General features: G+C 39.4%; 1 protein-coding gene across 2 annotated transcripts in view; it reads right to left on the bottom strand.

Moving 5' to 3' along the window:
• myo1ea (myosin IEa) overlaps positions 1-15,202 on the bottom strand; it is a 48,726-nt gene that overhangs the window by 30,233 nt on the left and 3,291 nt on the right. For both annotated transcript variants that reach the window (XM_034196962.1, XM_034196963.1), the window contains exons 2-4: positions 4,971-5,114; positions 3,871-3,960; positions 2,740-2,834 (exon numbers count right to left, since the gene is read on the bottom strand). In XM_034196962.1, coding sequence (XP_034052853.1) covers positions 2,740-2,834; positions 3,871-3,960; positions 4,971-5,114 — 329 coding nt within the window. The remainder of the gene's footprint in view (positions 1-2,739; positions 2,835-3,870; positions 3,961-4,970; positions 5,115-15,202) is intronic.

Genomic DNA, 15,202 nt, shown 5'->3' with positions numbered 1-15,202 from the left:
ACACTTGTCTATTTTTCTCCTTGCCTTTCACTTGTGTCATACTTATTTTTGACATATGTGGTTTGGCAGTGGATGACAGTGGCGTCTGTTTTTTTCTTTCTGTGCCTTAAAGGAGAGTAAGGTTGGTAATGCCTCTGTGAGAAACACAGCTGCAGACTGTTAAAGGTTGCCAGAGGAAGTCATGGGAGCCACTCTATTACACAGCAGCCTCTATATGGTTGTAACCCTCCCGCTATATTCACCTCCTTGTTTCAAATCCTTTGGTATTGTCTGGGCTTCCTCAATGCACACTTACTGTTCAACTCACAACAAGAAACCAATATGCTGAGTTTTTCTTTTTAATGTCAGAATAACCTCAAGAGCTCCTCTGAAAGCATTGTTTTCTCCTCATGAAAGTTTGTTCTCTGATGAGCTATTTTCAACACAAGCAGCAGCGGGAGTCTTAGTCCCATTTCGAGCCCCCAAAATGGGCGAGACTCATTTCTGTGGTGCTGAAATGCAGAAGGCATTGTTAACTTCCGCAGTGATTTATTAACCAAACAAGGACATGAGGGAAACAATGAGATGCAGAGGCATGGAGGTTAAAGCCTTACATTTCATAAATCATTACTGACATCAGCTATGAGAAGGATGCACATTCAAGATCTTGTTTTGGTGGTTTTAAATCTAATAAGGCGATTTCTCAAATAACTCTTTGCATGTACAGTATGTTCAAGTAGACTGAATTCTTCTGTGGTAATGCAACAGCATTGAATTCCCAGGGTCTCACAAAAGTCAACGTGTGATTGAGTTCAAGCCACAGGAGCCTGCACTCATCTGTTTTAGTACCAACTAGAACAGTCCAAAATACACAGATGTTGTTAAAAATGTGTCATGTTTTGAAACTTTAAATGACATAAATCAAAGAAAAGACAAAGAAAGGGATTAATTGCCTTCTGCAAACATGTGAAGCTATAATTGTGGTTGTGTTATTAAACCTTTTTCTTTTTTTATTACAGAAGAATTGATGAAAGCAAGTGAGCAGATTGTATGAAACATTTTAAAATGGTAAAAGTATGGTATATGGTATAAGTTAAACCAGCAGCAGTAAGACGTCTAACTTGGTCAAATACAATCCCTGAACTGTTGAGCAACATACTTCAAAGCAGCATCATCAATCGTCCATTTAGACTAAAATTCATCAGCTGCCCTCAGTTCCTTGGAGAGGAAGGAGAGAAACACTGAACTTTGTTTAGGACATTATGTGCAGCAGCTGTGGGGAACACTGCACTGGTGATTCAGCAAGGCCTCTGGACAAAAGACTGAATCAACAGTAGCAGATAAAAGTAGTAGATAACATCAGCTACCTGTGAAGCAAGTCACGGCATCAGCTGTCTCTGAATCAAAGCCATCGATTAGAGTCAGTGGACAATTTAAGGTGGATTAAGACGTGCAACTTGTCATTAGAAAATGAATCCTGCTAAACTGACAGCCAACATTAAATACATCTGCCTTTCATTAAGTTTGGTTGAAAGAACCCTTTAGGTGACATGCTGTGTGAAAAACTGACAGTTAAGTCTACTTTAAGGAGTTCTTTTGAAACCGTTAACTTAATGATCGTGTATTTCTGATCCAAGCTAAGAGTTCATCTTATAGTTTGGTTGGAAGTGCCAAACTGAAACACCAACCTGCTGCAATTCATCCCTTTCATATCTGATCCAGATGTCGAGGCCTAGATATATAAGTCACATGTTGATGTAAGCAGTTGGCAGGCGGATGAAGCAAATGAAAAGGCAAAAAGTCACAACTGTGCTACAATTTCATCCTGAATCCCCCTTTTGGTAGATTCACACATTTTCTTAATAAATATGTAAAAGCACTAACACAGACCGATGCTGCCCACACTGCCTGACCAACAGTTCACAGCAGCCTTTGTTTGCTGTGACCTGCTTCATCATAAACCACTTCCATGCTTTTGTTTGCTGATGTAGTCGATCACAAAATCCACCTCAGTGCCTTTATGTGGGAAACTGAACTAGCAACTGCTGGCTGTTCAAACAACGGACGAAAGTGCTGAAGCGGGGGTCATTCGTCATGAGGTAAGCACTATAGCAACCGCTCTGCTCAGGTGACTGGCACACTGGGATCATGACACCACACATTTCTCTCCATGCAGATTTGTAGCTCAAAAACATTCACCAACAAACTCAAACAGGCTGTAAAAGAACTTAAAAAAAACCTGAATCTTACAAAAATACTTATACTAGGGCCAAGGAACATGCAGGTGTTCTTCCTGCTGTTTGTTTTTTGTTCTTGTTAAACCAGGAAGTTTTTTCCAAAATAGCCACAATAACAGCTGCTTTGTTCCCATCTCACATCCTGAGTCCAGATCCAGCAGTCAACAGTGCACGGTTTTCACTTACTTCTGTAGTGCATTCCTACATTTCACTAAAGCTTATAGTGAGATATATATAATGGAAAAACACCAAAGAAACATGTCACTCTCAGTCAATCAGCTGTACCAAATGATGTGATGTAACCTGCTCCCTTCCCATGTTCCCATCCTAATAACTATTATCACAGCCTGCGGACGATCAGCTGCAGCTTTGCAATCACATCGCACAGATCACTTTGTACAGATTACTAGCTCCAGTCTCATTGCGGTAACAAACTGAGAACTAAATTAATTTGTGTTGTCACATGCCATTAGTTCATGATGTGTAACGAAAGTAGAGGATGATAAATTATCAAAAGTCTTACCTGATGATGACACATTGGTTCTCGCTGTCAATCATCATGTTTCTGTACATGTTATCTGCCAGGGCGTAGATGTGAGGCGGGTTCTCATACTGAGCCTGAGAGTTCACAAAATAATTTTGTTAAAATAAAGCCAACAACACTTTAAAAGTATACATCTAGGGATATTTAATAGTTTTTCTTATTATTAAAACATCTCTACTTTTCTACTTCATGTAGTATTCTCTGTTCTAATCTAATAAAGCTTATTCTTTATGTGCCAATGTGATCTGTTCTCAGAAAACAAATAAAACATAGCCACACTACTTCACATGACATGTTACTGCAATATGATGACAATTGGCAGAGAAGTTTGTTTTGACTGAATCCCACATACAGTATCCTGTAGCCATAAATAATCACTAGACCACCAAATGTGTATTTATCCGCCACTAAAAATAGTACTCACTAAATGCACTATTCACTCCTTTCTGAAAAACTACAGCTGCATTAGGTATGGTAGTCGTAAGACATTGATAGATGGATAAACCTATGGTTGGTTTTGGTCCCATTTTGGCCTTGATGGCTTATTTCCTAGATTGTGAAAAGTCTACACTGAATGCATTAAGTACAACATACTAATAACCTTCATGATGGTTTCAAACTATTCTAAACAAATCTGAACCTTCTGCAGTGTGAGCTGATAACGCTGTGCAAACCTGAACCCAGTGCACTTAACTCTAACCTGTTGAACTGTTAAATGTTGGCATGTGTGATGCTGAGTGCTTTCACAGTTGGTAAGAATATTAGACTCTCTTTTAGTTTGTTCCTGGCTTAAGGAGACAAGCCTACTCTCTGCATGCCGGCCAAGAGAGGAGGCAGACTCGCACAGGCGGTTCTGTGAAGGTCCTGCCAAGCTTTCTCCATGGTTGAGTCAAGTTTCTGACAGCAACATCTGCGCCATTCTGCTGGAAGCTACACACTGCAACTAACCCAGAATTGAACAGCCTTTTGTCCTTCAGACAGTTGCGGTCTTAAACCCCCGGGCACATTGTAACTTTTAAAGATTGAACTTATTTTTTCTAGTGTAAATTCAGACAGCTGAAGCTGTTTAAAATGTGTTTATGGGTTTTTGTCAAATTGTATCATACTTACTGCGCCCTGATACATCTCAACTTCTTTGTCTCCAAAGTATGGCATCTGCTTGAAAGGGTTGATGGAGATGAGCACTGGACCGATATATGTCTGACGAGGTTATATATTAAAGAATATACAAGTAAAACAAATAGCACCAATTTATTATTACCCTCTATGAAATGCAAGGTGTTCATAAATTGTAAACCATTATCTTTATATGGCAAAACATTTGTATAACACTAACAAAGAGATTTAAAATCTGTAAATGAAGGAAAATTATTTAATCTAAGGCTGCCCTGACGTCAACAGAGTACAATGGAGCTGCAGTGGAATATTTGGTGATCAGGCTTGAGGCTAAAAAGTATCCAGTTCTTACAAATGACAAAGAATAGACCGACCATGTAACACTGAGGTTTTATGCCCTGCAGCCCAAATGCTGCTCAAGAAAAATAAAGCTGCCATTGTGGGTGGCCTACAGTGACCCACAGACTTGGCATGGAGACCTCACAGTTACGGCTATTTATTGACCCAAATCAAAGGCCTGACTCAGAGATGTTGAACCTTAAAATGTCAGCATTTACTAAACGCCACAATCCTGTGCAGTGCCAGGACGTGGATGAAGTTTATGCAATGAGAAGTTCAGCATTGCTTTTCAAAGGGGTTATTCATCCATTAATCTACTCATTTCACGTCATGAACAGCTTAAGTGTGTAGCCACAGCTGCACTTGAGAAACCTAAACCTAGCATTTGTGCGATGTACTGTATGAAAATGATCGCTCAATGTTTTGAATCCCCACTATAATCAAAAAATACTGCTGCTAAAAAAGACTGTAGATGCAATCTGTTATTTCTCACACCATTTTGTTCACATTTTGCACCACAGTGAGATAAAGCCAGTGGGACTTTGGAGTTGAGGGAGGTACGTACAGAGGGGCCCTTTGCCCCCTGCACACGGCAGAGTCTCAGGAGGAAGGCGTTACCTCCGAACACTGAGCTATTACTCACTGCTAGAAACACACTGTGAATGACCATTCAGCTATTCTGGGAATAGCTGGGATGAGAAGGGGCTCGGCTATTTCTCGCCGGGTTGTGAATTGCGATTGTAAGCCAAGGATACAAAGATGTAGTCATCCATGTATCTCTTCTTGAGGTTGTCCACGATGGCATCCTCATTGATCTTGCTGAGCAGCACCATGTCATCCACTCCGCTGTGTTTGACATTGTGGCTCTGCCAGTGGTACCGGTAGTGCCCCCGGCTCCCCTGCAACAAAACACATACAATGTATTGTTAGTTCATTCACAAAGACACAAAGGGATAGCGTGGACTAATCGAGAGTCTGACATCAAGGGGACATAGCACTGTTACATGAGTGCATTTAGGCTTTACAGCACACTCAGAGGCTGAGGTTTTGTGGTTTTATCACACAAATGAAAGCCAACGGAAAATGGTTATTATCACAGCAACAAAAGTCACAGTGTGCACATTTTCTGATCCAGGCAGCACGATGAGCTGTGTTTACTTTAAAATCTTGCAAGGTCAGATTCCTAGTAGTGCTTTGGTTATTTGTCCAAGTGTTAAAGATGCTCTTGCCCAACTTTTATCCACATCCTAACAATCGGTTTTTCCCTAATCCTGTTTTTTTGTTTCAGCAGAGTGAGTCTTCGGAGAACTGAGGTCATTCATCATGTGCTATGAGTCAGTGTTGTCTGGCTACTGTGGACGAGGGTCACAATGTGCTGCGAGGAGTGAGTCTCTTTCCCCTGGACGGAGAACCACTCAAAGCTGCAGACAGAATCCAGAACATTAGTCAACACACAAGTTAACTCTTGACTTCCACCCTCCTAAGTGAGGAAGTATGGGAAGGAGAAGAGTGCCAATCTTAACAATAACTTTAAGGCTAAGAAATCATTCAGTCAGTCCTATTTAACAGCAAGATACTATATTTTATGTTGCAGAAGTGTAGATTTTGAGAACATAATCATATTTACCCATATCTTTTTAGCTATTCTCGTCAGTCTGTCGTTCCTCCAACTATTTTATTGATTTCCATTAACATTGTGTTTAAACATTCACATTACCCAAAGGATGAATCCTAAAAATCCAACTGAAATGAACCCCTTGTTTTTCTGATTGTGCCACCATAAGGTCGACATTTTTGTTTTTTATCAAATGTTTATTATTGTAGGGGTTGCCATGACATTATGTTGAGATATCTATGGAGACCAACGTATACATTGTACAGTTTAATGGACAAAGTATGAATGAGTTTTATTGTTTGCATCCATCCATCATAAAGTGCTTATCCAGAGTCGGGTCGCGGAGGACGCAATTGTTTACAGTACTGCTATATCCAAGGTCAAGAATTCACTTGAGCTTTAACTTATCAAGCACACATTCAAAGTCATGAAAGAGCTCGAAAATAATTAAAAATGGTAAAACAATGACAATCCTTTGACATAATATGCTCACACCCCATTTGCTGATGAAGATCATGTGTGTGATACGATCAAAAACTACAGGAGAGCTCTTTAAGGACTCAGATGCCATTTCCAAGAGTTACAACAAGGTGGTGGAGTCTTTCTGATTTAAATATAATGAACCACGTATAATATCACAAGAATATTCATTATATATACACATTACTCTGAACTCCCACAAATATAACACACAATCTTTAGTAGTAAAAAAACAGTAACATATGTAAGCTAAAGTGAGTTGCTCTCACAGAAAAATGAGATCGATAAAACTAAAACAGCATAAAGCAAACCCCGGATCCACAAAGTGTACACAAAGTACAAAATAAACCAGTGGAAAGACATTTTGTATTTAGTAATTAACTCTAAATGACTTACTACCAGAACGCTTTTAATATCCTCCAGGCTGGCTTTATTCTTTACAACAGCAAAATTAAAACCACTTTACAGACTCAGACATAGCATGGGAGATGACGAAGAATGTTAACAGCTTTTTCACCCAAATCCAGTGGGTATTTTTCCCTTAGGAGGGAAGCAGCAAATTATAGCTTGATTAATTCTCCAGATCACACCCATTACCAGGTTTTACTGCTTTTTGAGGTGTGGCAGAGGGAGATGCTGACCTATTTCCTTCCTTAGCAACAAAGACAGGCTGACGTCACTCTCAGGGACAAAAGCACCACCTGACATTGAGTCAAATCCAAACATTTGATAAGAGTTTGAGTTGCAAGTCAATGTTGTGAAGAAAGAGAGGAAAGGAAAAAAGACACAAACTAGCCTTCTAGTCAATTCAAATTTGTTTTTAAAACCCTGAAGATCAAATTTGTCACAAGTGACAAAACTTAAGATCCTTGATTTGGAGAAGGGAAAACTTTTTAAAGTAAGTTAGAAACTTTGGAAAAAAGGAGGATAAGTCGTTTAATAGTTGATAATGGAGATAAAACAACATCACAAACATATATGTATTAAGAAAATATAAAGTGTAAAAGAGTGCAAAATGTTTTAGGACTGAAGAAAATGTATATAGAGATGGAGCCTGTATTCACTGTTCTTTGTACAAGATAATAAACTTAAACACTCTTTTTTATTTAGGAGATTACCAGCTATCCTTTCGGGGCCACCTTCTTAATAACATGTGAAAAACTTTTCTTTTAAAGCAGACGTCAAGAGCGAGTGCTGGCCACAAAGTGAAAACAATTGAACATGCTATATTTAACCTCTGTCTGCTATGTCTGGAATGAAAGTGTGCAGATTCAAGAAGGGAGAGGTAATAAGCCGGAGACGTAGGAGGTAGGCGTCAAATATTCTGAGGATTGCTTCATCCGTTTTGTTTTAGGCCTTGTTTAATGAGGCAAGAGGACTAAGAAAATATTCTCACTTACAGCAGCGGACCAAGGGAGTAGTTGCACAAATACAGTACACACACACAATGCCGTCAGGGAGGTGCCTGAAACAACCTCTGCTCTGCCGCTGGCTGCCGAGCAGTAATAGCTGCCAGGGGTTGAGGGTCTCTACTGCAGTGATTGTAATAGGGGTGGAGGGTCACTTCCCATGCAAAGATCTCTTCTGTTCCAAGTTTTGAGCTATAACTCTTAATGTAAATGCTCGAACAACTCAAACAAACAACAACACAATCAGTTTTTTAGAGGGTGAAGGATAAGACATCCCATCAGATTGAAATATGAGTTACTGAAGGCCTGTGGAGGAGGCGTCATACAGTAAACACATACACGAGGGACATCTGGCACATCTATGGTGGCCATAACAACAACAACAACAACAACACCAAGGAGCCACAGACTTCCTCCTGAGCATGACACCACACAACTGAGCGTCTGTCATCATTCATATATTGTGTTAATAAGATGTTTGAACAAAATGATATCCTTAAAATGCTTCAACAAAAGGTATCAATGGAGGTATGAGACCTGATTCATTTTTCTTTTGAAAATCAAAGACATTCAGATCATTCAAACCAAACTCTTGGACCGGACCTTTTCCCAGAAACACAAAGGAATTTCAATACCAGTCCTGATCCATAAGCCAAGGGTTTCCCTCCAAATACCATTACCATATATGGAGAGTGCTGAGCAGCTCTGGCTCGGGTAACAGGAAATGGCTGGGTTTGATTCGGTATCATAAGCGGCACTTTTTCCCTCATTTCTCCCTTCTGTGCTGTTCTCCTTTTCCAAACCAGGATCTGACACACAGTGCACCATGTGTTAGGACTATGTTTCTGCTTTGCCATCTAAGGAATATCTGGATACAAGCCATGAGAACAAATTCCTCTGTTCTAAAATAAGAAGCAACTAAAGACGTTAATCACTCTTTACCAATCCTAAAAGTTAAGTTATGTGGCGAAGGTAAATACAATATTAGTTTCTGCATAGGCTGATGCTAAGTCTCCTGGTTGTTATCATCAGATTAGAAGGTTTTTTTTAATGAAGCAGAGTTAAAACTGCAGGATAAATTAGTTGAAGCCTCTGAAGCTAAATCTGCCTTAAGCACACAGCCTTCTTAGTGCTACAAGCCAGACTTTTGCCCTGAATGAAGCTACAGGAAATGCCCAAAGCATTTGAGTGGATGGAGCTTTTCCTCCAGGCTAGCTTGGACCGCCTAAGGAGAGACCCCATGTCTGATAAGCCCTCATGTTTAAGATTAGTAGGGCCACCATGTACCAGCGTATCTGACCTGATTTCTAAAGTTAATGCTGACTTAAAATGTCATGTCCCAAAAACGTTCATTTATATTCACTCACATTACTGGTTTTGTAGCTGTGTTGAATGTGAAAAGTAATAATTATACCTGCTCTCAACAAATACAAAAATCTGAGTTTACACCCAGGTCATGTATTTATCAGATAAACCATCATCTGAACAACGATATTAATGCTGTCAATTGTCTTTCTTTAGAAAAGTTAAGCATTTGTGGTCAAATAAAAGGTGATCAAATAGCTGTGGATGTAGGGCTATGAGCTAAGAGCAGTGATTTAGATGTGACAGCTCCAAATGCTCTCCAAATTATTATCAGAAATCACCCCTGACTGAGAAAAAGCTGCTGGCAAAAGAGCAGAGGACAAAGAGTAATGTAAAAGTAATGTATTTGATAAGCATGTGTCACGAATTAAAACCAAAATTAAGGGTAATTCCAGTCTTGGAGGAAACGTTTCCCAAGAGTTTTAGGGTTAGGGTTAGAAAAAAAGAAAAAAAAAGAAAAAATTCATTTTGTTTTGTGTTTTGTTTTGGTTGCAAGGAATGTTATAAATGTTATCAATTAAATCGAAATGATGTCTATTTGTAATGGGTTTTGCAGACTGTAAAGCATTTTTTCTCAGTAACAGTCCAATATGTGGTCCAAATGTAGACACAAGGGTCACCACAAATCCAACAAATCTGCACATGATATTCTGACGGATAAAATATTTAGTCTCGGTGCAGCAAGCAGGCAGAAGACTCAGTCTGATATGAGCCTTAACACCAGACCAGTGGCTTGGCGTGTTTTAGCCCATTAACTGCACACCATTTATTTGCACTAATACTGACAACTATTTCCAAAGTAAACAAAAGCAATGTTTTTTTTCCTACACTCAAAAACTGTTCAAATGTGCTTGTGATAGGCAATGCATAATAATGTTGAGTCTGCTCAAATTCCATAATTGTCACATAGAAATGTTCTGTGGTCTCCCTTTCATTATGATCCGTTATTTTTTATCTGCCTGTTTTACCTTACCAGCAATTCTCAAACCCTGTGAATGCACTGCTTTTTCAAGTTGAATTCTCTGATTTCTGAGCTTCCTTAAATGCACCAACAAGGATTACTTGTTAAAACAGTGTTATCACACAGCTACCTAGTATCTGTTGTAACAAAAAAGGCACCCAAATGTCTGCTTTCATAGATTACCTATCTTTAAATCTGTAACCTCTGCTGCTAGACAAAATTGAGGCGAGAGCAAACTTAGAACACATGTCAACAAAATGGTATCCAGTAATGTACTGTATGTATCTGAAACATACAGAAACACTGGTCGCTGGTCTAAGACTACTACAGGATAGTTTTTTTTTCAAACTACTATACAAGCTATAATATCTACCACAAATGCCCCTCCTGAACTGTTTCAAAAGAGGACAAGGAATGAGTCCAAAACAATTGTAGGCCAGTTATGTGTGGGTTGATTTGACAGATGTTTCCCCAACTACTTGTTGATATTCAAAACATATCTGATTTGCTCTAAACCAAACAAAGCTTAAGAAGGCATTACTCTCTAAACAGCATTTCCACCTGGTCTCTGTGGCTTGCGTTTGCACTTTGTCCAAAATCACTCGCTGTGAGTAATCGGACCAGATGCAGAAAAAACTGCTGACAGAGATGGTTGGCCTTTCCAAGGTACAGGGGGAGGATAAACAACGATGAGAGAAGTGTGTGTGTGTGTGTGTGTGTGTGTGTGTGTGTGTGTGTGTGTGTGTGTGTGTGTGTGTGTGTGTGTGTGTGTTGTCAGAGGAGCCATGACCCACAGTGTGAGTCAGTCTGATCCCGTCTGAACTTCTGACGGATGTGATGCTCATTGAGGTCAAACTGAGCCCTCTACAAAACACTCACACATGCATGTACTATCACCCACCCACACACCCACACCCACACACACACACACACACACACCACACACACACACACACACACACACACACACACACACACACACACACACACACACACACACACACACACACACACACACACACACACACACACACACACACCACACACACACACACACACACACACACACACACACACACACACACACACACACACACACACACACACACACACACACACACACACACACACACACACACACACACACACACACACACACACACACACCACACACACACACACACACACACACACACACACACACACACACACTAGGATCTTCTTCTAAAGTGATGTCTTAAACTCCAGATGAGGCTGGAACTTGATTAAAGAGTAAATCCACACTGAATTACACAGAGCAGATAACTACTGCTACACGATTCTCTCCAAACTGAAACTGTTGATAGTTTACACTGACTACATCTACTCTTGAACTGTGATTTTTTTGTAAGCAGATTTTAAACTAAAAAAATGTAATCAACACTGAAATAACATAACAGCCCTGCATGATTCCACTTATTAAGCCTGCCACCAAGTTGTGGTGCTGGTTTGAATGTCACAAAGCTAAAGATGACTAAAGCAAGCACTTTTTGTGCAAACAGCCTCATTTGGCTAGACATCACACAGAGAAGGAAGAACAAAAACAACATGTTGCCACAGACTGTAGATAAAATGTGTGTAAGGTTCACTCTAAATAAACAGAAAAAATAAACTGTAGCGTGCAGCTTTAAATACACATTTATTGACAGTTTCAATCAATTGCCTGGGTCACTTGCTAAAACATCTTTGCACCTCATAACGTTAAAGATGACAGCGGTCACTTGCATGAAACTGGGTCAGCAGCATTATAAATAATGCAGACCAAGAAGCCTTGTCCTCTCTTTCCATGTCTACATTTCTCACGCTGTTGTGGATTTGACTGCTCGAGGTCACACACAAGGGAAGAATAAAAGGAAATATATTATTCTGATAGGATTTGGTAACATGAGCCCTGACTGGTTGAGATGATGTTATAATGCTCTGCCTGCAGGGTAGGGCTGAGCACTGTCCCTCTCAGAGACAGAGGACATAACAATCCAGGGTAAACAGATACTGGATGACTATTAACACATCTCAGAGTGAACTACACACTTTCAGCTTCACAGTCGCAGCACTTCCTTTATTTAATTGACATTTTGAAAACTTTTCAGCTGCTGATGGTAAACATCTAGATGATAACAAGAACAAGGCTGCTAATAAAACACAATACCAAAGAAAATGTGGTTAAGGGGGAATTCAGCTGGAAGATGTGTCACAAAATACTGCAGTTTCCTGTCAAAGCAGCCTCAGTAGTGGTTGAATGTAAACAAACCATCTGCAGTGGAAACTCATTCATAGCCATGCCTTGTGCCACAACAGAGCTGAAGTCTCAAGTTTCAATCACTGAAATCCAAGCCAGCATCTTCCCGAGTAAGAACTTAATACGTTCGAGTGAATCGTTTGGTAAAACGCTACCAAACATGCCTGGCCTTTTTGTGTTTCCTGCAACTCCTGAATTATGTTTAATGCAGTTTTGACTAATACATTGAGCAGGAAAAGATTGAATCTGACACCTTTCAAGCTTGTTGGCAAATCATTAAAGATGGCTTTGGTATTTTCCCAGCTTTCTGTTTTTCTTGATAACACCTCCAGTTTTTCATAATGTACCATGAACAGAAAAGCCTTCCAGTATCAGCACTAACAAGCTACAGTGGCACTTCATTAAATAGCTGCCAGGAGAGAAGAAAATTACTAAAGCCAAACTCCACAAAAGTCTCAACAAGAGCTTCCTGCTGAATCAGAGCAGTATCTCAGAACTGAAGTCTTGATTCTTTTTTTCCTGTAAATCTAATATCTCTAGATAACAGATACACTTAAAACAGACCTTTAGGACTCAGAAAACAGAGGTACATCTCTGTAAAGATATCACATTATAGGAATTATTTTGCTGTGTGCCAAAGCAGTTGTGAATGGTCAAAAGTGCCTCACGTTAATGTGAGAAGGTTCACTAAGGTCAGACAGGGTCAGCCCTGTGCTTTGTGCTAAGAGTAAGAATGTATTTTCCAGACATAACGTGCTTTCGGTAACCACGCTTGTTCTCCAGATAGTTCTTAATTTTTTCAAAAATCAAAGGCGCCTCTTTAAGCTTCGATATGCATGACAACTCTGTAACTTACTGTAAATGAAACTACTACTGCTGCACGTTCTTTGTGGGAAGGGGTGTGGTGTTTCCATATAAAGAACAAGATGACATTGACTTTTTAAACTCCATGACTCAGCTGTTCAACATTCATTGACGGCACAGAAAATCACTGTGCTGCGTCTGAGTACAGTATGTGGGAAACGGAGCCCCAGCAAGCACTGGCTGATGATGCATAGACTGTAATTCTCCTGATTAAAGAGCAGTGCTAAAAGTGTCAAACAATCCTGAGGATCTATAAAAAGAGGGCAAGAAATGTTTGATTCTTTGATAAATTGACGCTGCTCACTCCTCAGGCAAAAAGAACATAAAAGTTGGCCTCGAAATTGATTTGCCTCCTCAGCTTCATGTCAGTAATTTAACTGTCTTTTATGAACAAAAACAAGCTTTCAGAGTGTAGCAAGGGACATTCTTAAATCAAATCGTAAAGTATTGTGGTAAGAAAAGCAGAGTGAAAGGATATGCACCACGCAGGAGATTAGTCCCAATGGCAATTACAACTGAGCGGATATACATACTCTCCATGCTGAAGTAGAAATTAGAACATTTGTTGCTTTTATTTGTTCATTTTAAACATATTTTTTGGGGGTGAATCTTTCCTGCTCTTCTTTACAGTTTATAAGAAAAACATTTTTAAACTTGATCTTACCACAATATCTCTGTGATTAACAGTTTTCAGATTTCTACCAAAGGCAAATCAGATCACGAGAAAATTAAGTTGCCAGATGTCCTGGTAATTGCATGTTATAAAGTACATATTCTGCATAATGTTTTTAGTTTGGTAGGTTATTTTGAGATTCATTGCTGTTCGTAACCATTGTATGTTATTTAGCTGCCATACTGTAGTATAGTATGTATAGTACACAAAAACAGTGTTTATTGATGAAAATTACCTCAAGTTCAAGAGGATACTATTCAAATATTGACGTCACTGCATGATTCCTCATTAAGAAATACTCTGACTCAACCCCGCCATGGGGCATGTGCTCAGAAAAAGAAAACTAATTCAAACCAGTTAATTTGGACTCTGTTTCCAGTCAGTTACTTCATGTTTCTCTAGAGAAACACAACAGCTGACCAGTCTTTTAAAAGCGTTGACTCAGCTCTTGGTCTGTCTATTTTTTCCACACGTTCTGTGCCAAAAATATAAAAGGACAGATTGATATTTTGTAGATATCACTGTAAGGTATTAATCTGAACACCAACAGCTGCCCAGGGATAATGAGGGTCCTGTTTGAACTGGCCGCTGGTGTCTCTATGAAGAAGTAAGGTTATTCAATAGCAATCTTAAGGCCAAACCAACAGCAACTGACGTGATACAGACAAAAAGAGGCCAAACTCTGGCTGGCATGTGACGATGGGAAGCTATCAGAGCAGATAACCGGAGCACAGCTGCAAGACTCTGACCTTGTTCCCTGTCCAGGATGAGGGAAGTCATACATGCAAATATGACAGGACACTGTTTGGTTCATGATCTAACAACAAGGAAAACAAACTAAACAAGCAATAAATTATACAACCTGAAGCAGTATTTACAAATGTACACAGATAAGAGCATTTATAACAAAGGTAATGTATTCTTTACTCTTTAAAGTTAAGAAGAAATGTTCTGCTCAGGCGTGATCTAATAACAGCTGAAGAACATTAAGTTCAATGCTCTATGAACAATAATTGTCAGCGCTAAGATGCCAAAGATAATTCATCAACTCTTATCAAACAATCTACTTCAGGTATGATGAACATATTCTCTTGCTTAAAAGAGATTAAAAACACAAACCCAGAACAGCTGCTCATAAAGCAGTGTTTAATGAAATCCCTGATTTCCATTTCATCACACAGGTTGTACTGTAATAGCAAGTTAAGAGGTGGTGGTTCTTTGAGGCTGTACTTATGCACATGGTGCATTGAACTCAGTTTCAAAGTCAGCATGCTAACATGCTATCAATGACAATGCTATCATGTATTTAGCAAATGTAATTTCATCAATCCAATAGATGTTG

Source organism: Gymnodraco acuticeps, unplaced genomic scaffold, assembly GCF_902827175.1.
Source record: "Gymnodraco acuticeps unplaced genomic scaffold, fGymAcu1.1, whole genome shotgun sequence".
Taxonomy (NCBI): domain Eukaryota; kingdom Metazoa; phylum Chordata; class Actinopteri; order Perciformes; family Bathydraconidae; genus Gymnodraco; species Gymnodraco acuticeps.
The sequence above is the reverse complement of the archived record's forward strand: the minus strand, read 5'-3'. Positions and strand labels throughout refer to the sequence as shown.